The sequence below is a fragment of the Megascapheus bottae genome, chromosome 17 (genome assembly GCF_031878675.1).
Source record: "Megascapheus bottae isolate mThoBot1 chromosome 17, mThoBot2.hap1, whole genome shotgun sequence".
Classification (NCBI taxonomy): Eukaryota; Metazoa; Chordata; class Mammalia; order Rodentia; family Geomyidae; genus Megascapheus; species Megascapheus bottae.
In genome coordinates this window covers 24,274,360-24,294,333 of record NC_143525.1, presented here as the reverse complement: position 1 = coordinate 24,294,333, position 19,974 = coordinate 24,274,360, and the positions used below count along the sequence as shown (strand labels likewise).

The window sequence follows — 19,974 nt, the reverse complement described above, 5'->3', positions numbered from 1 at the left end:
CAAGCCCTCAGAGCCTGTGTGGTAAAGGCAATTACAGGGGCATCTACACTTACACATGTCCCAGGAACTGTCTGCCTTGTGAACCACATGAGAAACCAAAAATATCCACACAGAAGAGTCAGGGAGAGAGAGCCACAGTGACTTGCCAACTCCCCAATTCCACTCCTCAGCAATCCTTGAGGGGCAGCTAGAAGTGGAGAACAGACAGTGGGACCCAGTTCCTTGGAGACAGGAAAGGCTTGGTCAGGGTCAGAGTCAAGGTCCAGTGGCATCTGGGACACACATGAAGAAAAACAAGACCCAGCCATGCTGAGCTCTGCCACGAGCTTCACGACCTTCCTTCCATAATCCAGGTGGTGACAGAAGGTCCCTAGGGAGAAGAGTGAGGGACAACTTCTGGATGGCTTAGCTTCTCAAGACTCTTGCAGGAAATTCACCTAGGTGGAGTGGGAACAGGATGATGGGCTGACAAGATGGCAAGGCCAGGAAGATCTCATATCAAGACAGCCAGGCACCAGTGGCTCACACCTATAACCCTAGCTACTCAAGAGGCTGAGGTTGGAAGATCAAGGTTGGAAGTCAGCTTGGGCAGACAAATCCAAGAAACTCTTCTATCTCCTGTTAACCAGCAAAAAGTCAGAAGTGATGTGACTCAAGTAGTAGAGCACCAGCCTTGAGTGAAAAAAGCCAAGCTAGAGTCTAAGCTTAGAGGCCCTGAGTCCAAGCCCCAGTACTGGCGCACATGCACACACACACGAGGCATGAGGCCTGATGGTCAAGAAGATGAGCAGCTGCAGCCAGCTCCCCTTACATGTCTTCACTCAGGGACCAAGAAGCTGGGATGGACAGAAAGAGGGTAGCCCTAGGAGTCCCAGTCACATGCCTCAGGCCTTTCCAGTCCCCTCACTCAGTGTACTGCTTCCAATTGATGGCCTCCAGTCCCTCCCAGCTCCACGGGCAAGACCAGGAAAGGTGTTGAGCCCTGCTCAGCCTGAGCATGAGAAGAGAGGGCATCAGGATACCGTGTGATCCAAGGAGGAGGACGTCTACCATCTTGTTTTATTTTGCGGGGACTGAGCCTAAAGCAACCAGAAAGAACAAGAGTCAAAGAGGAAGGACCCACATGCCCTGGGCTCAAGTACTATTGATGCAGTGCTTAAATAAAGTTCCTAGCATGCACGAAGACCTGGGTTCGATTCTTCAGTACCACATACATAGAAAAAAGCTGGAAGTGGTGCTGTGGCTCAAATGGTAGAGCTATAGCCTTGAGAAAGCCCAAGGACAGTGCTCAGGCCCTGAGTTCAAGCCCCAGGACTGGCAAAAAAAAAAAAAAGTTTCAGTTCCCAGGACACATGCCATCTGAACACAGGACAAGACTGGGAGTTTTATTTCTCTCCCTTTCAACACAAATATGTTTCCCCTTATAAATAACCAGTGTCAGAAAATAACTTCTACAGTTGGAAACAAACATTTCTAGGCCTGGGATGACAGGCAGGCCCCTTTCTAGCTCCCCCAAAAAGCTGTGTTGTAAGGTCAGGATACCGTAGCATAATCCCATCCAGAGGCAGCTCAGAACCCAGGACACTGCTGTCTCAGGAAAACCTGGTCAAGTTGAGAGCTGGTGGCTCACACCTACTTTTCCCAGCTATTAAAGAGTAGGCTTGAGATCTGAGGACCATGGTTTGAGAAGCTAGCCTGGGCAGGCAAAATCCAAGGGATTCTTAATTCTATTGAATCAGCAAAAAAAGATCAGAAGTGGTATGTGAAAAAGCCAAGCTACAGCGCCAGGCCCTGAATTCAATCCCCAGTACTGGCATAAAAGAAAAATAGAAGAGAGAAAAGCTGATCAGTTTTAGGGTTGCTACCTGCAAAAACCCCTGTGTAGCCTCATTGGCTCTCTTAGGATCAATTCCCTCGGGCTCTGTAAGCCTCACATGGTTCCATTCTGAGATTTAGGGTCTGGAAAGGAGAACTGTGGTCTTGCCTACCTCCCAGGGCAGCTGTAAGCAAAAGGATTTTGCTCACCATAAAGCCCTGAGCAAATAGACACCGTGATTTCTGAGCCAGCCAGGATCTGGTTCTACCTTGGCTAAGTCCATATTGTAAATGACTCTGGCCCCTCTCTGAACCATCTCTCCACACATCGCTTGGTGTCATTTTATCCCTTGTCCCCTAAGGGACCTTCATTCTCTTCCTCCCAGGAGGAATCAAGATTAGCAGAGGTCCCTCTTAGCCGAGAACTGCCTGCATAGTGATGGTCCTGCCATCCCTGCTCCCTGAATACAGCCCATGGGGAAAGGAAAGGAATCCAGAGGAAAGCTGCCTGAGGTCTCACAAGCCCAATTGTGAGACTACATCCCAGGCAGGAGCCAAGCCCAAGCCAGCTGTGATGGCTCATGTTTGTAATCCTAGCTATTCAACAGGCTGAGATCTGAGAGTCCCTGTTCAAAGCCAGCTTTGACAGGAAAGTCTGTGGGACTCTTATCTCCAATTAACCAACAGAAAACCAGAAGGAGAGCTGTGGTGCAACATGGTAGGGCACTAGCCTTGAGCAAAAAAGCTCAGGGGCAATGCCCAGGCCCCAAGTTCAAGCCCCACAACTGACCACCCCCCCCAAAAAAAAGAGGAGGTTTGGGAATGTGGCTTAGTAGTAGAGTGCTTGCCCACTAGCTTTCATGAAGCCCTGGGTTCCATTCCTCAGTACCACATGAACAGAAAAAGCCAGAAGTAGTGCTGTGGCTCAAGTAGAGTGTTAGCCTTGAGCAAAAGAAGCTAAGGGACAGTGCCCAGGCACTTGAGTTCAAGAACCAGGACTGCCCCCCTCCCCCCCCAAAAAGGAACCAAGCCCAGGGATTCATTCTGATTATACTGGATGTGGGTGAAGGCTGCATCTCAGAACCCCCTGGGTGGAGGTGTCACTCTTCATGGATCCAGCAGTATCTGGTACCATAAACTGAATGTTGGGGGGGGGGATGGGTGTCAACACCAGCTGTGGAGGAGCAGAGGGAGGTTCAGAAAGCACGAGGCCACAGTGTGAGTTAACAAAGCAGAAACGTGTTTATTAGGCACCCTTGGTCCTCACAGAGGAGCAAGATGTAGGCCTGCAGTGCCAGCTCGGAGATCTCCAGAGAATGCAGGCACGATTGGCCACTACCCCAAGAACACTATTTGGCCAGAGCAGGAAGTGGCCCAGACATAAAGCTGGATTGTTTCCTGGACTCCACAAACACTGAGGAGTGGGTGGGGGCCTCTAGGACCACCCCCACACACCAACATTGGCAAACAGGGGAACCGCTTGGCTCTGAGTCACCAGCTGCCCAGAGCCAGGAAAGATAGAATATAGGTTCCCTGGGGGGAGGGGAGCAGGGAGCAGTCCTGGCCCACATTGGAACCCAAGGGCCCTCCCCAGACCCTGGCTGTGCCACCTCCTCAGTCCCACACGTAGGGGTTTCTAAAGACCTGAGAGTTCTTGCCATCTTTGGAAGGTGTGGCCACCTGGTGGGTCTGGGCCACGTACATATCTTCGGCCCGCAGGGTGGAGCTGGCACTGCCCATCACCTGGCTGTTGGCGGTGGCTCGTGGGAGGATGATGTCGTAAGAACCTTCGGCCTGAAAGGAACAACAGGCGGTCATGGAGGATTGGGAGCCGGGTTCCGCCAGGCGGATGTATGATCACTCCACTTCCTGCAGGCTTCTGCCTGCCAGCTCTGGCTTCTTGTCCCCTCTGCCCGTTCTCTTGTCCAATAGGGCCAGGGCAGACGCAGATGGATGAACTCCCGCTTTTGGAAATAAGAGGGAACCCCTAACTCATCCTTCTGTGGCCCCTGGCTCACCTTGGGCCTTCCCAGATGGGAACCCTCTTTTTTTCCCCAAGCCCTCTCCTGCTTTCTAGCTCCTGACGGAAACTGCCAGTCCAACGGAAGCTGAGTTGCCTTGAGTTGCTATTACCCACCCAGTAAAGTTTCCAGGGTCTCTTTTATGAATCTTATCTAGCCCCCATCCTCACCTGGATCCGATACCATTACAGTACCAAGTGCCCTTCCTGAGGTTTGGGCTAGGTCCGTGAAACTTTGGTGTAGGATTCTGGTCTCGCTAGTCTGGTTTGAAGACTAAAATTCTAAATGCTGGAGCTGGGGCCTGCTGCCTCGGGGAACAGGGTCCTAAGGTAACTGGTTCCTGGGATAGGGGATGTGGTGGTGGGGGGGGGGGAACTCCAGGCCCTACCAGCCAAATCCCAGTGGAAAAGAACTGCTACCAGTTCTCTAGGCTCCCAAGACCTTATCTAATTGTAGGTGGGCAACCAGCCACTCCGGGCTATACACCTAGATCCTTTGGTGGGGTCCCAAACCTCACTCCCAGGAACTGTTTAAGCCACCCCAGGTATGGGGGGGGTCACCTCCAAAGGGAACTGGTAATGTTTAACTGCTGGGATGGGAAGTGGGGAGCCTTGATGCTCTGTTTACAGACTTGTCTTGGGGGGACACTGCCTGGCTACTCCATTGGTTTCACCGGTCCCAGGCTGCAGATGCCAAGGAAGGCTGACAATCCATCCCAGCCCCAGCCAGGCCCCATATCTGCCTTTCCAACAAGTTCCCAGGGGATGCTAATTCAGGGACCAGGCTCTGAGAACCAAGCAGAACCCAGCTAGTTCACATCGTACTCAAAACAAACACTGGGGAGGCATGAAGAGACAGGGGTGGCCAGGGGCTGGAGAAGACAGACTGTACCCTAGGTCTGACAGAAACTCCAGCTCATCCTTACCCTTGCCGTAGCCTGCTCTCCCCAGTCTGGAAGCTGAGGTTGGAAGTGTCAGATACCCTAACCCCCAGACTCAGCAGGAGGGGAGGGGGGATAAGAATCCTCCCCTCCCCCAGCTGACCTCCGGTTTCCTGTTCCCAGCATCCTGCCAAAACAGGTCGCTGACCTCTCCAGCAGCCACTGGCAGGCAGGAGTAGGAACATATATGGAGTGGGAATCTGACCCACTGCCTTCCTGTTCCCACCATCCCCCGGCTTAGGCAGCATCTGGCTTCCAGTCCCCAAAGGAGGTTTTAAGGTCGGGACTGGCTGACTGATAGGGGGAAAGGGGGGATTGGAGGAGTAAGAGGCCCTCTAGGGACAGCTGTGGTCCAGAACTAACTATCGATCCAGGCCAGGTGCCAGTGGCTCCCGTAATCCCAGTTACTCAGGAGAATGAGATCTGAGAATCATAGTTTGAAGCCACTATTAGCAGGGAAGTCCATGCAACTCTTATTTCCAATTAACCACCAGAGCTGAAGTGGAACTTGGCTCAAGTGGCAGGGTGTCAGCCTACACACACACACACACACACACACACACACACACACACACACACACACACACACGCACGCATGCACGCACGCACGTGTAAGGAGTGGAAGCCACTCACTCACCGGGCCTTTGTGCATCAGGGCCATCTCTGTGGGCTGGTACACACTAGTCAGCAGTTGCCCATTGTAGCCACTATAAGGTGACACAGGTCTCTTAGCTGTAAGGAGAAATAGGTGTGATTTGAGAATCCTGGGGGCCTGGGTCCCACCTTATCCACCTCCCACAACCTGATCAACCCAAGAGAGGACCATACTGCCTCTGGTGTGACATCTGACCCAGATTAGCCAACTTTGGGGTGCACCTTCCTAAGCCTAGCACCCCTTGGTACAGACACCCAGGGGGAGAGCACAGAGCTGCCTGGTTCTGTAGTGTGGAGACCCCAGTCCCTGCCCCCCTCAACAGCTGAGAAAAACGTCCTGTCAGCAACCTTCACATCCTCATCCGCCCTCAGGGCCAGAGGCCAAGAGGGGCACATGGGCCTTCGGCTGCCTTCCAAGATGGCCAGCCTCCAGCTCTAGCCTCTACAGCTGCCAAACACTGGGTAGGAGAGGGGTACAGCTGAGAGAACCCTCCCCTAAGCCCAAGTCCTGAAGCCCCCACAGGGCAGGGCTGCCACTGAGGGTGTTGTGTTCCATGCCCAATCCAGGCCTGACCACAAAGACTGTGTGCTCATCCCATCCCTGGCCCCCTGGCAGGCCTCCAGAACTATTTGCAGCTCCAAGAATACTTTCCTGTGCCTTTGGGTGTTGATTTCCTGATCTGTTCCACCCTGCTGGGCACCCCTGGGGTGTTTGAGGGAAGCTGCAGACCAACTCAGAGCCTACGCGTGGCATAGTACAAGGCTGGTCTGTCTCCTGCTAGGCCCAGACCACAAACTATATATACATATATACGTGGCTTCTAAGTGCTAGCCTCACTCTATTGATTTTTCCATTTAGTTTCCTTAAAAGAAAGAAAGATTTTTTAAAAAAGCAGCAACTCATAACCCAGAAGTACCTACTGGGAAAACAAAGGCTAGAACTGACAAATAGATCTCAAGATGAGATGGGAGGTGGGGACTGAAGCTCTGCCTAGCACCACATGGTAAAGCAGTGGTCAGTAGATAGGGGTGGAGTTACAGGTCCCAGAACCCAGGAAAGCAAAGGTCACTCCTGTCCCCACAGCAGGGATTAAGAATGCAAACAGAGGTATTAACTCTGGGGTACCCAGCGCCTCCCACGCATGCTCAATAAGCAGTAAGGGTTTCAGGTCCTAAACAACTTTTGTTGGTGGTGTTTTATGAATGCCTTGGAACAGGTAAACATCAGCTTCCAAGGTGCTGGGATTACAGGTAGGTGTCACCACACCCAGCTTGTTCCTCTGGGGAAAGTTCTAAAGGGACTGCTGTGTTTACCTTCTTTCTTTACCAATTCTTGTTACTTCATTTCTGGATTTTGTTTATCCTTCTGTTTTGTTTTGTTCTTTTTGGAAATATGGTTTTCCTAGGTAGCCCAGGCTAGCCTCGAACTCAGAACTTAGTCACTTACTAGACCTGCTCCAAGCTTTTTATTTCTTGCCCTGTGTACAGGTACTGGGGGTTTTCAACTCAGGGTCTGGGCACTGTCCTTTAGTTTTTTCACTCAAGACTAGTGGCTTTACCACTTGAGTCAGATTTAAGTCCCCCAAGTAGCTAGTTTTTGGGGGTTTTTGTCGGTTGTGGGACTTGAACTCTGGGCCTGGGCATTGTCCCTGAGCTCTTCAGCTCAAGGCTACTGCCCTACCCCTTGAGCCACAAAGCCACTTTTGGTTTCCTGGTGGTTAATTGGAAATAAGAGTCTCACGGACTTTTGTGCTTTAGTCCCGGGCTGGCTTCAACTGCACTGTGATCCTCAGATCTTAGCCTCTAGAGTAGCTAGGATTACAGGTGTGAGCTACTACACCTGGTTCTTAAGCATCTTAAACAACACAAAGAGCTTGAAGTCAGAGCAGGGTTTTGAGATCGAGCCTCTAGTTTCCAAGATCAGGTTTTAGCCAGGAAGCTAAGGAACAACAAGATGCAGTTAACAGGGGCTTAGCCTGGGGCATGGCACATAGTAGGTAAATACTAGTTCAGAGTTCACTATGTGAGGCTATATATTGCTTTCTTCTTCTTCTTCTTCTTTTTTTTTTTTTTTTGGTGAAAGCTGAGGGTAGAACCCAAGGCCCTACACAGGTTAAAGAAGGCCTCTACCTCTAGGTGACACACTGAGCCTCTGAATCTAGACTTTTAATGCAGAAAACTGACCACAACCCTAAGAAGCTTCCCTTTGGCTCATGACCAGCTCTCTGGCCTGCAGTAAGAACATGCAAGATAAAGGAGGGAGGGACAGAAAGCCTCCACCAGGACTTACCTGAGCCTGGCTCATCCATGGAAAACGCCTTGTTCTCCACAAACATGCTCTGCCCAGTCTGCTCTTTCAGGATGGTCTCATAGCCCACGCCCCGGGTGGGGTACATGTCACCCTGGTAACTCTGCTCTGGGCTGGGCTTGGTCACCTGGGAGACCTCAGGGATGACGTAGAAGAGGACAAAAGCCCAGGCATTGGCGGCCAGGGCGATGGCTAGCGTAGGGTCATCCCAGGTGGGGCTGTTGTGTTGCTGGTTGCCATAGGTGTACATGACAATCCACACCACCCAGATGGCAATGGACATGGCCGTGGTGAGCAGCACAAAGACCCCGTGCTTCCGCCAGCGCTTAAAGCGGCCACACAGGGCGGGCCAGGCCCCCACGAAGCCCCCCAGCAGCAGCAGCATCACGTAGATAAGCGCCATGACGAAGTCCATGTTGGCGATGGCACAGGCAGGAGCCACGGCCCAGCCTGCACTGCCATTGGTCTGAGAGCCCACCTCCCCTCCTGCTGCTGCCGCTCCTCCTCCTCCTCGGACCAAGGTGATGATCAGCCACTCGGTGTTGATAATCACCTCCACGAGAGTCAGCAGCAGAGCCACGGTGAAAATCACCCAACCCCGGGGCCCGTGGTTCTTCCGGGCCAGGAAGTTGAGGGCAAACACATGGGCCAATAGACAGGAGAAGCAGATGGCGAACAGAACCCCAAAGAGGAAGCGGCGAGAGGTACAGGTGGCGAAGTCGGGCTTCACCACGCAGGCGAACACGAGGCAGAAGAGGCCCAGAGTGCCCAGCAGGAAGAAGACCTGAGTTCCCAGCAGGCTCCGCTTCTTGGTGTCCTGCACAAAGGGCAAGCTGGCCACCAGGATGATGGTGAGCACGAATGTGGTGATGACGCCTGCCCCGGCCACGGCCTCCAGGATGATGCCCCAGGCCCCGGAGCGGTCACACAGGTTGTAGTAGATGGGGTTGAGATCTGGGCTGCAGCCTGGTGGGACATGGTCCTCAGCCTGGGTCCTGGGAAGTAGGAGGAGAGGCAATCCCAGGCATATCAGCAAGGTTTGGTGGCTGGCCATCCTGGCTCCCTGGCCAGGCTCAAGCTGGGTCCCTGGAAGAAAAGGCAAAATCAGTTCCCCAGGGCTAGATTCCAACAGGCATGGCATTCCATCCCCATCAGAACCAGGCCAGACAGTGCTAATAGATCAGGAGACATTCACCCAGAGCTCTGGGCTTCAGAACACTTCTTTTTTCAGGGACGGGGGAGGGGCGGTTAAGGGGGTAGTATTTTGTTTTCTGTTGCTGGTACTGTGGCTTGAATTCAGGGCCTTGCATTCTCACTTGGCTTTTTCACTCAGGGATAGCACTCTATCACTTGAGCCACACTTCTACTTCTGGCTTCTTTTTTGTAGTTATTTGATGGTCAATCACTCATTATCCCTCTGGGCTGGTTTTGAGCTACAATCCTCAGATCTCCATCTCCTGAGTAGCTAGGATTCCAGATATGAGCCACTAAAGCACATCTCAGAATCTTTTTTTATGTTTTTGGTCAGTTGTAGGATGTGAATACTAAGCCTGGCGCTGTCCCTGAGCTCTTCAATTCAAGGCTACCACCCTACCCCTTGAATCATAGTGGTTAATTGGAGATAAGAGTCTTATGGACTTTTTAGTGCCTGGGCTGGCTTTGAACCATGATCCTCAGATCTCAGCCTCCTGAGTAGCTAGGATTACAGGCATGAGCCACTGGTGGCTGGCTTAGAATATTTTTTTAACACAAAATTCATAAAGACTTATCAGAGATGAAACTCATTTGACATCCCTATTCCTAAACATGGAAAATTAGTCATATATATATATATATGAATGACTGAGTTTCACCCATCAAATCCTGAGTTTAAACACTCCCTGAGATCCAGGGGTTAGAAGTATAAAACCTGTTGGGCACTTCCTCCTCTGCCTTGGAATTTCCAGGGTTCAGGTCAGATTCTATGCCCAAGTTCCTGGCTAGTCAGCCATGCATTCTTACATTAATCATTCATCACTCAACAAGTACTTAACAAACACTTAATAAGGACTTAACAAGTACCTGTGGCAGGCATCGCTGCCAGCCAGAAAAAAAGAAGAGATAAATCTAAAAGTTATGTTCAACTTTCTCCAACTCTCCTACTTCCTCCCTTTTCTGTCCTTCATTTCCCCTTTTCAGTGCCAACTTTCTTCTTTAGAGCCTAACGTTCTTTGTGTGACTCAGAGGCTGAAGTTAAGAATAAAACAAAACTGCCTGGCGCTTTGGCCCAAACCTATAATCTGAGCCACTCAGGAGAGACTGAGATCTGAGAATCATAGTTTAGTTTCAAGCCAACTTAGGTGGACAAGTCCAACAGACTCATCTCCTATTAACTACCAAGCAGCCTAAAGTGGAGCTGTGTCTCAAATGGTAGTGTCAGCTTGAGCAAAACAAAATAAGGCAGTGCCTAAGTCCTGGATTCAAGCCCCAATGTTAGAACAGGCGCGCGCATGTGCGCACACACGCGCGCGGGCACACACACACACACTAACCTCTTTACCAAGGTGTTAATGACTTAATACAACAATTCTATAAAGCATTACCATTTTAAAAGCTAAAGCCAGGCAAAAGCAATGCAAAACTCAAAGACATTAACATTTAATGGAAGAGTTTAAGACATTATAGCTAAGAACTATATCTCTGATGAAGACCCAAGTCAGTGCTAATAGCACTGTAGATCTGCACCCAAGCAAACCAGCTCAGCTGGGCTCTCAACTGTAATCCTAGCTACTCAGGGGGCAGAGATCTGAGGATTGCGGTTCAAAACCATAGCCTGAGCTGGTGACCTCCAATTAACCACCAGAAAACCAGACAGGGTTCTGTGGCTCCAAATGGTAAAACACTAGCCTTGAGCAAAGGAGCTCAGGGATAGCACCCAGGCTCTGAGTTCAAGCCCCATGACCAACAGAAAAAAAAAAAAAAGAAATGAAAACCAGACTTCCATATCAATCAGATTATTCCTTTGTTGTTTTTTGTACCAGTCCTGAGGTTTGAACTCAGCTAGGGTGCTGTTCTTGGGCTCTTTTTTGTTCAAGGAAAACTTAACTGTTCTGATAGTCAAGTTATAAAGTCTAAAATTCTACGAAGTACAGGTCCTCCACATTTGTCACCCTTAAATGCTCAAGGAACTAGTTGAAACTAGTTGAAACAGGGCCTTTCCCATGGCTCTGTAAACACAACAACCAAGCTTTCCTGTGACGATAGCGACCACTAGTGGCTGATACTAGAATAGCATTTCTAACTTGTGGTCTTTACTATGCCTGACCCATATTCCCTCCCCCCTCCCCCCCAAGCCTAGTCTCCAACTCCAATCCTCTGTCTCAAGCTTCCCAAGGATTACAGGTTTGCACCACCATACCCAGCAATGGCTAAACAATTTCCAGTAAATAACCAAAACTCCCAAATCTCACTAAAAATCATATCCTTCTATGAATGGTAAATGATCAATTTTCTTGCTCCTTGAAAATATTTGTTGTTTTTGTTTTTTTTTTTTCAGTCCTGGGGCTTGAACTCAGGGCCTGGGCACAGTCTCTGCGCTTCTTTTGCTCACAGCTAGCATTCTACTACTTGAAGCACAGTACCTCTTTGGCTTTTTCTTTTTATGTGGTTACTGAGGAATCAAACCCAGGGCTTCATGCATGCTAGGCAACAAGCCACATTCCCAGCACTCTTTTAGGTATCTTAAGCCAACTCAATTCCCTCTTCATTTTCCAATTAACTCTATTAATTGTTGTTTTTTTATCAATAATGGGCGTCATAAAAGTTAATTTCTTTTCATTTATAAGGAAAAAGTTCCTTTCTCTTACATTGACTTAAGCTTTCCTAGGGCCTTTGTATAGCTGGAAACAATAAAGCACCAGTAATATAAATACAAACAATGGGAGAGAGTTAATGGGTATGGACCCATCTGGGAGATCCTAAATGATTTAATTCCATCTTGGGGGGTAGGACCCAGCTAGAACTTGGGGTACAGTTAGAAACGTGAAACTGAATACTGAAAACAAATAGGATATATCCTCACTTTCCCAAACAGAAAAGATTTGGCCAAGTACTAGTGGCTCAGCCTGTAACCTCTCTACTCAGGAGTCTGAGCTCAGAAGATTGTGGTTCGAAGCTACCTCTAGCAGGAAAGTCCAAGAAACTCTAATCTCCAATTAACCACCAAAAAGCCAGAAGTGGAGTTGTGGCTCAAGTGATAGAGGCAGGGTGTTAGCCTTGAGTAAAAAGCTCAGGGACTGGGCCATGAGTTCAAGCCCCAAGACCGACAGAAAAGATAAGTCTTGAGTTCAGCCCAAAGTCACAAGGGAAAAAAGAAAATCCAGATTCACCAAGTACGGAGTAAACTGCAGCTGATGGGTGACAGACTGAAATGCTGTACCACAAGAGCTTAGCCAGGCATTCTAGAGAAGCAATGGGGAGTCACGGAAGAGGGTATGTCTAGAGCTGCTTTCAGAGATGAGTCTGAGGGCCTGGAGTTTGATCTAGTGATGAGTGCCTGCCTACCATGCATGAGGACCTGGGTTCAATTCCTTAGTATCACATACATAACGTGGTGCTATGGCTCAAGTGGTAGAGCACTAGGCCTTGAGAAAGCCCAAGAACAGTGCCCAAGCCCTGAGTACAAGCCCCCAGACTGGCAAAATAGAAAAAAAGAGGGGGGGGGAAGAAAAAAAGAGCTGGGAATGACCAAAAAAAAAAAAAAAAAAAAAAAAGCTTGTAATTCTAGCTACTTGGGAGGCAAAGATCAGAGTTTGTGGTTTGGGCATCAAAGTTCGAGAGACCCCATTGTATGAATGGTGGGGAGCAGAGTGTCCGAGCCTGATTTTTCAAGTTGTGGCAAAAGTAAAAGGGCTGGATGCAGAGATGCACACCTGCGATCCCAACAACCCAAGGAAGCACAAATAGGAGGATCACAGCCCCGGTCAGTCCACACATAATGTGAGATTCTATCTTGAAAAGAACTAACACAAGCTACCACTGGCAGTTGCAGTGGAAGTGGTGGGGTACCTGGCTCGGAAGCAAGAAGCCCTGAGTTCAAACTCTTAGTACCATCCATAAAGAGAGGAATCTGGGAGAAGAAAAAAGCCCAGCAGATCAATTTGTTGGAGACATGTTTATCCCTACTTAAAGATCAAAGCCAAGGGTAAAACCACAATAGCCTCATCTGTGCAACTGATTAGTAGGATGTAGAGAGAAAAGGATGCCAAACATAACCTCAGGCTAGGGGTTTATTAACTCAGTGGTAGAATGCTTGTCTGGTGAGTATGAGACCCTGCACCTCCATCTCCAGCACTGAAGAACTAGGTTCTGGTAGCTTATACCTGTAATCCTAACTTCTCAGAAGGCTGAAATTTGAGGATTGTGGTTTGAAGCCAGCCTAGGTAGAAAATTATGAGACTTTTCTTTCTAACAATCAAAATGCCAAACTGGAGGCATGGCTCAAGTAGTAAAGGGGTGGCACCAGATGTTAGCAAAGAAGATGTTAGCACAAGGGCCTGAGTTCAAGTTCTGATACTGGCACAAAAGCAAAAGAGGAGGAAGGAGAAAGGGGAAGGAAGGAGAAGGGAAGAGTGAGTGGGAGGGAAGAGAAGGGAAGAGAAAGGGGGAGAGGAGGGAAGGGGCAGAGAAGGAAGCCTTGCCTGTCCTCTTGCTGGCTCCTAGGGCCACAGTCAGCCTCCCTACTCCCAATTTCTCCTGACTGTGCTACGAACTGACCAAGTTCCTCCAAATCTCTCAGTATGGGTCTTGGAACTTAGGGCCTGGGAACTATCCCTGGTCTTTTCTGTGCAAGGCTAACTGCTCTACTGCTTGGGCCACAACTCCACTTCTGGCTCTTTCCTGGTTAATTGAGAAAGTGTGCAAGCACACTGTCCTGCTGGTTAAGAGCTTGCAATCCTAAGATCTCAGCCTCCTGGGCACTTAGAATTACAGGTGTGAGCCACCTGCACCTGGCTTCACTATAAAGAACTTAACAAAGAATCACCCAGAAGTCTGCTCATCCCATCCAGGTTGCCCAGCTGCTCTGACACTTCAGCCTCAGGTGAGAGTTGTACCTGACCCTGAAATGTCTTCAATCCTCTGCTTCCTCTCAAATAGAGGATGACAAGTGAGGAGACAGATATACATAGACCCAGCTGGAAAATTAGACGGGCTGGATTTGGCTCCCATCCCCTGCTAAGACCGGGCCCCTTGAGACAAGCAGGACTCAAGGGAAGAAAACTCAAGAGGAGCTCAGCTCCAAACACCTTTGACACCCAGAAGTGCATGGTCAGTCAGTCAGCAAGCAGTGACTAATTGACCTCAGAGACCAGGCCTGCCCAAAGGCACTTCCTCAGAGCCCCTGGGTATCCTGGGATTGGCTCTCAGACAGAGCTTCCTGTGCCTTGGACACTTGAATTCTGGACACAGGGGGCATTTGACAACTAATCCCCTAAACAGACACAGACCACCTTTGGAGTTTGGAGTTGCATCTGTGTGCAGAGTCTCAGGGAAAGAAGAGGGACTTGTGTCCTGGGAGCCTCCAGCAGCCCACAAGGTGAAAGGTTCAACTTCAGATTCATTACTGGACAAAAGAGCCCTTTGGTTTCACCTCTCTGATATCAGTCTTACACATATTTGGAATCATCTCTGAAATCAGCCTTTCCCCTGGGCTCAGTTCAACCACCCAGGGCCCAGTTCTGGTCTGAGGCAGTACAATCCAGTTCCTGAATCCCCTTCCTCCCACCTAGGGGGGAGCGGGGAAGACACAGAAAGGCTTTTAGCAGTACTGGTGGGCTAAGGAGCAGCCAGCCCGGACTGGTTCCACCCGGAGGGAGAGATCTCCAGGCCTTCTCACCTTTGTAACACACAGCCCTCTCCCTCCCTTCACACCCACATGAAAACTCATAGAGAAAAATCAGCTCCAGCATCTCAGGCTCTAGAGTGAGGCCTGGACTACAGGACTGTGAGTAGAGCCCCTCTCCGGACTGCCCACCTAGCCTTCCACACTCCTCCCATTCTCCCACCAACCGATGCCACCTTCCTCAACCTTAGGCAAGTTCCAGCCCTCCCTCCAGAGGCTAATGGTTAACTCACCCTCTAAGGAGGGTCCTGGGAGATGCTTGGGGTCAGGAAAGAGCCACAGCCACCCCAATTTCGGGAGCCTACCCCCCTCCACCATCCTTTACCAAGATGGGCATCTGAGCCAAAATGCCCTGTATTGGGAGACGTGGAAGTCTTCAAGGCAGGCAAGGGTCTGCTTTGGAGTGTCACCCTGGAATGCGCCCCACCCCCCACTCTTCCCTCCCCACAGCCACATTTATAGGCTTACTGTGTGTGTGCGCGCGCGCGTGTGTGTAGGGAGGGTTCCAAGCCTACAAAACCATCCCTTTCTCTCTGTTCCTGCCCTCCGGCTGTAGGATGAAGATCGCGGGAGTTTAAAGCAACTGGATCTTCCCGGTAGTAAAACAGCGGGTGGGTTGGGAGGAGAGGAGGGGAGCTGGAAAAGCCGGAGAGGAGAGTGAGACCTAGGAGCGAGGCTACCAGAAGGGGAGGCGCCTGGAAATGTGAAATTCTAAACTTCCCGCAAAGGGGATTCCGACCCCGGCCTTCCTTCCTCTTGCCCCGTAGCCAGGGTCGACCCCCCCCCCACCACCCCGCGCCCTAGCAAGTCTAGCCGCGCAGGTGAGCTAACTTCCCTTCCTCCCGTTCCTCTGCGCTCCCCGTCCACCGCGGCGCGCGGCAGCGGGGACGCAGACCCCAAGTCTCCGCGACCAGGGACTCGCGCTGAGGGGCTGCGGAGAACGTGGGGTCCTTCCTCGGCCCTCCATCCGGAGCCGCAGCGCCAGGCTTTTACCCCACCCCAGCTGGCTCGAATTTGGAAACTTTGTGCACCCGGAGAGGAGTTAGCTCGGCGACCCCGGACTCCCCAGGTCTCCAACCCCAGGCCTCTGCCCTCGCCCACCCACTGCCAGCCCGACACAGCTCTTCCGGGCGGCGGCGGGGAAGGCGGAGCGCGCGGCCAGCTGCCCTTACCTGGGACGCGCAGCCAGCCCCACTCGGGCGCAGTGTTTGGAGCCAACTCCAGCCCCAGGCGGAGCGCGGGCCGGGGTGGGAGGGGCTCCACGCGGGGCTCAGGGCCAGGGCCAGCCCTGGCTGGAGTGGCGGGGCCCGGGCCGGGGCGCGGGGCCTGCCTTCGGAGGACCCAGAATGCGCGGGGCGCACTCGAACGCTGGCTCTCGTGCCGGCCTCCTCCGGGAGCTCCCGTCTCTCTACGGTAAGGGTGGGCCAGGCTGCATCACCGTGACATCACCTCCATTCCGGGCGCGGATCCGGCGCCCCCAGAGCTCCAGGTACGCGCAATCCGTTTACACAGTAACAAAGCCCGCCCTCTTTCCCCTCCTCCCCCCCGCCTTCCGACTCACCTCCAGGCTGGGCTGAGTCGCACTTTCCGGCCAGGAATCGGAGTTTCTGGCCCAGTTGCCGGGTGGGTTGTTGCTGTTTGCCGCCACGCCCCCCGCGCGCGCGCACTCCCGCGCACGGACTTTCCGGGACCCGCGTTCCGTCTGTAAAGTGGTTTGGGGGTGCAACTCAGCGCGCCCCGCCTCTCCCCAGGGCGTGGGGGCCTCCCTAGATCGTCTCCCCCGGCTGGACACCCAGACTTTGTCACCCCACTGGCGGCCTCAGGAGACACACCTGGGGCCCTGTCCGCCTCTCCGGGCTGGAGCGAGGTGCCCCACTCAAGACAAAGTCCCTCGAGGTCATGCCTTCTGCGCCCCCCTCGCCCCTCCCCAACTTGTACACGTGGGCGCGCCAAGCACAGTGCGTCCAGTTCATGAACGCGCGGTCCTGTCCGGGGAACTCTGGTCGCCGAGATTACCTGGAGGTGCCACCCCTGACCCCTTGGGCCGATCCCAGAACCGCTGCGGACCTTGGGCAAAGGCTACCTCCGCCCTGACCACCCCGCATTCCACACCCGGCCGGGCCCCTCGGCCCTGCTCCCGGTTCCGATCTGTCCTTCTCAGCCTTCAGTTTGCTCCCCGAGGGGCAGGATTTAGCCCGGGCCCCCGCGGCCCCTGCGCTCCCGGCCACGTTGGCTCTGCCGCCGAGCCCTGCCCCTCCGGCGGCCGGGAGATCAATGCTTGGAATCGGCTTTCCTCTGCGCTCCCAGCCCCGCTCTCCGGCCAGGGTGGATCCGCGGGTTACCACCCTTTCCCCCCCTCTGGCCCCAGGAATTAGCCGAAAGGGAACCGCAGGAATAGGGAAGCGAATCCCTGCTGGGCCTCTCGACCGGGTAAACAAGAGATTTTTCCGGCCACCTTCCCCTGAGACCCCCGTGCCCGGCGGGAGTCGGATTGAGCTGTCCCCGGGGGCCTCGTGCCCGGCCTGGTTGGCTTACGCTGCAGTCCCGGAGGGGCCGAGACGCTGCGGGAAGGCGGAGGTTGTTGGGCCTGGCCCGGGCCCTGGGGACGAGAGGGGAGGGCAGGGTGTCGGGGTGCGGGTTCTCGTGACGCCGAGTTGCCTGGGGGATCGCCAACTGAGCACAGTCGGAGCCAGCCGGTGGCGGGGGCCGGCAACCCCAGCGTTGTTTGTTCAACCCCGAGCGCCCTGCAGGGGGAGGGGAGGCAGCTGGCCACGGGCTTGGGGGCAGCCAGGTGCGGGCTGGGAGGGGGGAGGGCAGTGGGGTGGGGGAGGGGGGCCTCCGAGCTGTGTGTTTGCGTTCCTGGGTCTGTGACTACGGGAGAGTAACTCAGTGAATCACTCGGGGTTGCCGGAGCGATAAACCTCAGGCCAGTTCCTCCCCTCTCACTCCAGCCTGACTCTGGGAGGGAATGTTTGCTTAGCAGTGGGGCTGGCGGTGGGGCTAGGCCTTTCTAGAACCCTGGATCTCTTCCTGTGCCTTGCCTTGTCTTTGATGGCTAGTCTGGAGAATGTGACAACCTTACATTGTTTCAGGGACATCAGCTGTGCGCAGAGTAGTATTTTTCTCCCCTCCTCCCACCTCTCTTAGTGGGGTTTGATCTCAGGACCTGGGTACTTGTCCTTTCACCTTTTAAATGAAGGCTGGTATTCTACCACTTGAGCCACAGCTCCACTTCTGGCCTTTTGCAGTTTCATTGGAGATAAGAGTCTCATGGACTTTCCTGCTTAGGCTCGTATTCAGCCTTGACCCCCAGATCTCAGCCTCCTGAGTAGCTAGGATTACAGGAGGGAGCCACTGGTTCCCAGCTTCCCTTTATCTCGCACTCCAAGAGTGAAGGACCCTATTAACAGATGCCTAGAGTTTTTTACCTCTGAGCTGGCACCTGGATTTCCATGCAGGAAAGACAAACAGAAATTAATATCTAACTCAGTTGGCTTGAAGGGGTTGCTTATTGACACAAGTAAAGAAAAAGCCAGTTAATAGATCCCAGAACTATAGAGAAACAGCCTGGGAAATGGGAGGACATGTGACCTACAGAGCTGAAGTTGAATCTTGGATCCCACAAGCTGAACTTGGGAAATTACTCCCTCCCTAGGTCTTCCCACATGTAACTCTTGTCCTGCCTCTTCCCTGCCTTGGGCAGGGAAAGGGTTGAAGTGCCTGGTCACACCCTTGAGAATCATTTAGAAAGGAGCTGGCATGTGGGGACCCTACCCTCCACCAGTTCTGTCAGGCAGGGCTAGAATTAGGGCGGCATCTAAGGGCTGCGCTGCCCAACAAACCCCCCTCACCACCACCACCACCCCATGCCTCTTCTGGAACCAGATCTACCTTCAAAGAATAAAGCAAGTTACTCTCCACAGGTGACCAGGACCTCCGAGTTTCCAGGATCTTTATTGAACTATGTATTGGTTGCTAGAGACTGAGCTGGTGAGGAGGTAAGGAAACATGAGAGGGGGAGGGCCTGGTTTCCTCCCGCCCATCAGACCCTGGTGGGTGTGTAGCTACAGTGGGACAGCTAGAAGAAAAGTTCTGTGGATATATGTAGCTGAGTTCTACCCCAGAGCCATCAGTAATGTCCCCCCTCCCCATCCTACAGAAGTAACCAGACAGGTCTCTCCCACTAGCTGCTCCAAGCACTCACTGCTAGCTGGCATCCTGGGACTGTGGCGTCACATGTCCCTCATCTTATCCCACAAGACCAGGTGCTGGACTTCCGGTTGGCAAGGAGGGTGGCACTATCTTTCTTCACTTGCCCCTTCTTTGAGCTGCCAGAAAGATCACAATCTCAGAGTCTTGAGAAGTCTGAGGAAGCCCACAATCAGCAGCTGTGTGATTTGGCAAGTCTCTGAACCCTTCTTTCCATTTGTGAAAGGAGAGTGAGCAAGGAGCTGGTGGCTTACACTATCAATACTAGCTACTCAGGAAGCTGAGATCTAAAGATCGTGGTTCAAAGCCATTTGGGGCAGGAAGTTGTGAGACTCTTATTTCCAATTAACCACCAATGGAGGTGTGGCTAGAAAATGATACAGCACCAGCCTTTAGCAAAAAACAGTGCTAAAGGTGCTCAGGCCCTTAGTTCAAACCCCAGTATATGTACAAAATGCAGTATGTCAAATTTTAAATATGTTCTTTCCACAAGCCTGGCACTCCAGACATTCAGTGGCTAGTCTCCCCTCCCTTTGTGAGTGTCTGGTCTCTGTGCATTAGGCTTTTCAGCTGAAAACATCTAACAGTTGGAACTCACATTCCTGTGGGCCAAAGTTGCTTCTCCAACATTCAAGTCCATTTCATCATCACCATCACAGAAAGAGCTTGCCATGCTGTGTTCTGGACCCTCACCTGTGTTATCTTCCTATCTCTCTGAGTCTGCACCCTGCTCTGCCCTATGTATATCTGATCAAGTTGTGTGTTCATGTGTGTCTGTCTGTGCCAGTCCTGGGGCCTGATCTCAGGGTGTTGTCTCTTAGATGTTTCACCCAAGGAAACCACTTGAGCCACAGCTCCACTTCAGCTCTTCTGTGGTTCATTGGAGCCAAGGGTCTCACAGACTTTGCTGCCTGGGCTGGCTTCAAATCTTGATCCTCAGATATCTGCCTCCTGAGTAGCTAGCATTACAGGTGTGAGCCACTAGTGTGTAGCCTTACCAAATATTTTATGTGTTATTTCTCATAGGTGTCATGATGATCTTTCTAAATTGCTGTCTCCCCAATTAAACTGTGCCTTCCTCAAGAGCAGTGACTCATTTTGTTCTCTCCAGCATCTGGCACATGGCCTGGCACACAGATGTTTTCAG

General features: G+C 52.1%; 1 protein-coding gene and 1 long non-coding RNA gene across 7 annotated transcripts in view; one reads left to right on the top strand and one right to left on the bottom strand.

The window, feature by feature from the left end:
- Positions 1 to 951: 951 nt before the first annotated feature.
- Positions 952 to 18,574, bottom strand: Gprc5c (G protein-coupled receptor class C group 5 member C). 6 transcript variants are annotated; one of them, XM_090350220.1, is made up of 6 exons: positions 18,510 to 18,574; positions 16,180 to 16,320; positions 7,721 to 8,824; positions 5,414 to 5,508; positions 3,460 to 3,609; positions 952 to 1,079 (listed from the first exon to the last, which is right to left on the bottom strand). In XM_090350220.1, the coding sequence occupies exons 3-6, from the start codon at positions 8,790 to 8,792 to the stop codon at positions 1,047 to 1,049; spliced, it is 1,350 nt and encodes a 449-aa protein (XP_090206346.1). In that variant the 5' UTR covers positions 8,793 to 8,824; positions 16,180 to 16,320; positions 18,510 to 18,574; the 3' UTR covers positions 952 to 1,046. The 6 variants fall into 6 exon arrangements, with proteins under 6 accessions (XP_090206346.1, XP_090206348.1, XP_090206351.1 ...); XM_090350222.1 differs by lacking the exon at positions 18,510 to 18,574 and adding an exon at positions 17,154 to 17,395; XM_090350225.1 differs by lacking the exon at positions 18,510 to 18,574 and adding an exon at positions 17,074 to 17,121.
- LOC150051363 (uncharacterized) overlaps positions 15,903 to 19,974 on the top strand; it is a 28,912-nt gene continuing 24,840 nt past the window's right edge. Inside the window, exons 1-2 of the long non-coding RNA XR_016538323.1 lie at positions 15,903 to 16,107; positions 18,542 to 18,616. This is a non-coding gene — a long non-coding RNA (uncharacterized LOC150051363). The remainder of the gene's footprint in view (positions 16,108 to 18,541; positions 18,617 to 19,974) is intronic.

Excerpts from the sequence above, each read along its gene's own strand:
- Gprc5c (XM_090350220.1), bottom strand. The coding sequence starts at position 8,792 with ATGGCCAGCCACCAAACCTTGCTGATATGCCTGGGATTGCCTCTCCTC. Across the intron at positions 5,509-7,720 it reads CATGGATGAGCCAGGCTCAG|CTAAGAGACCTGTGTCACCT; the intron begins GTAAGTCCTGGT and ends TTCTCCTTACAG. Across the intron at positions 1,080-3,459 it reads AAGATGGCAAGAACTCTCAG|GCTCAGTCCCCGCAAAATAA; the intron begins GTCTTTAGAAAC and ends TGGTTGCTTTAG.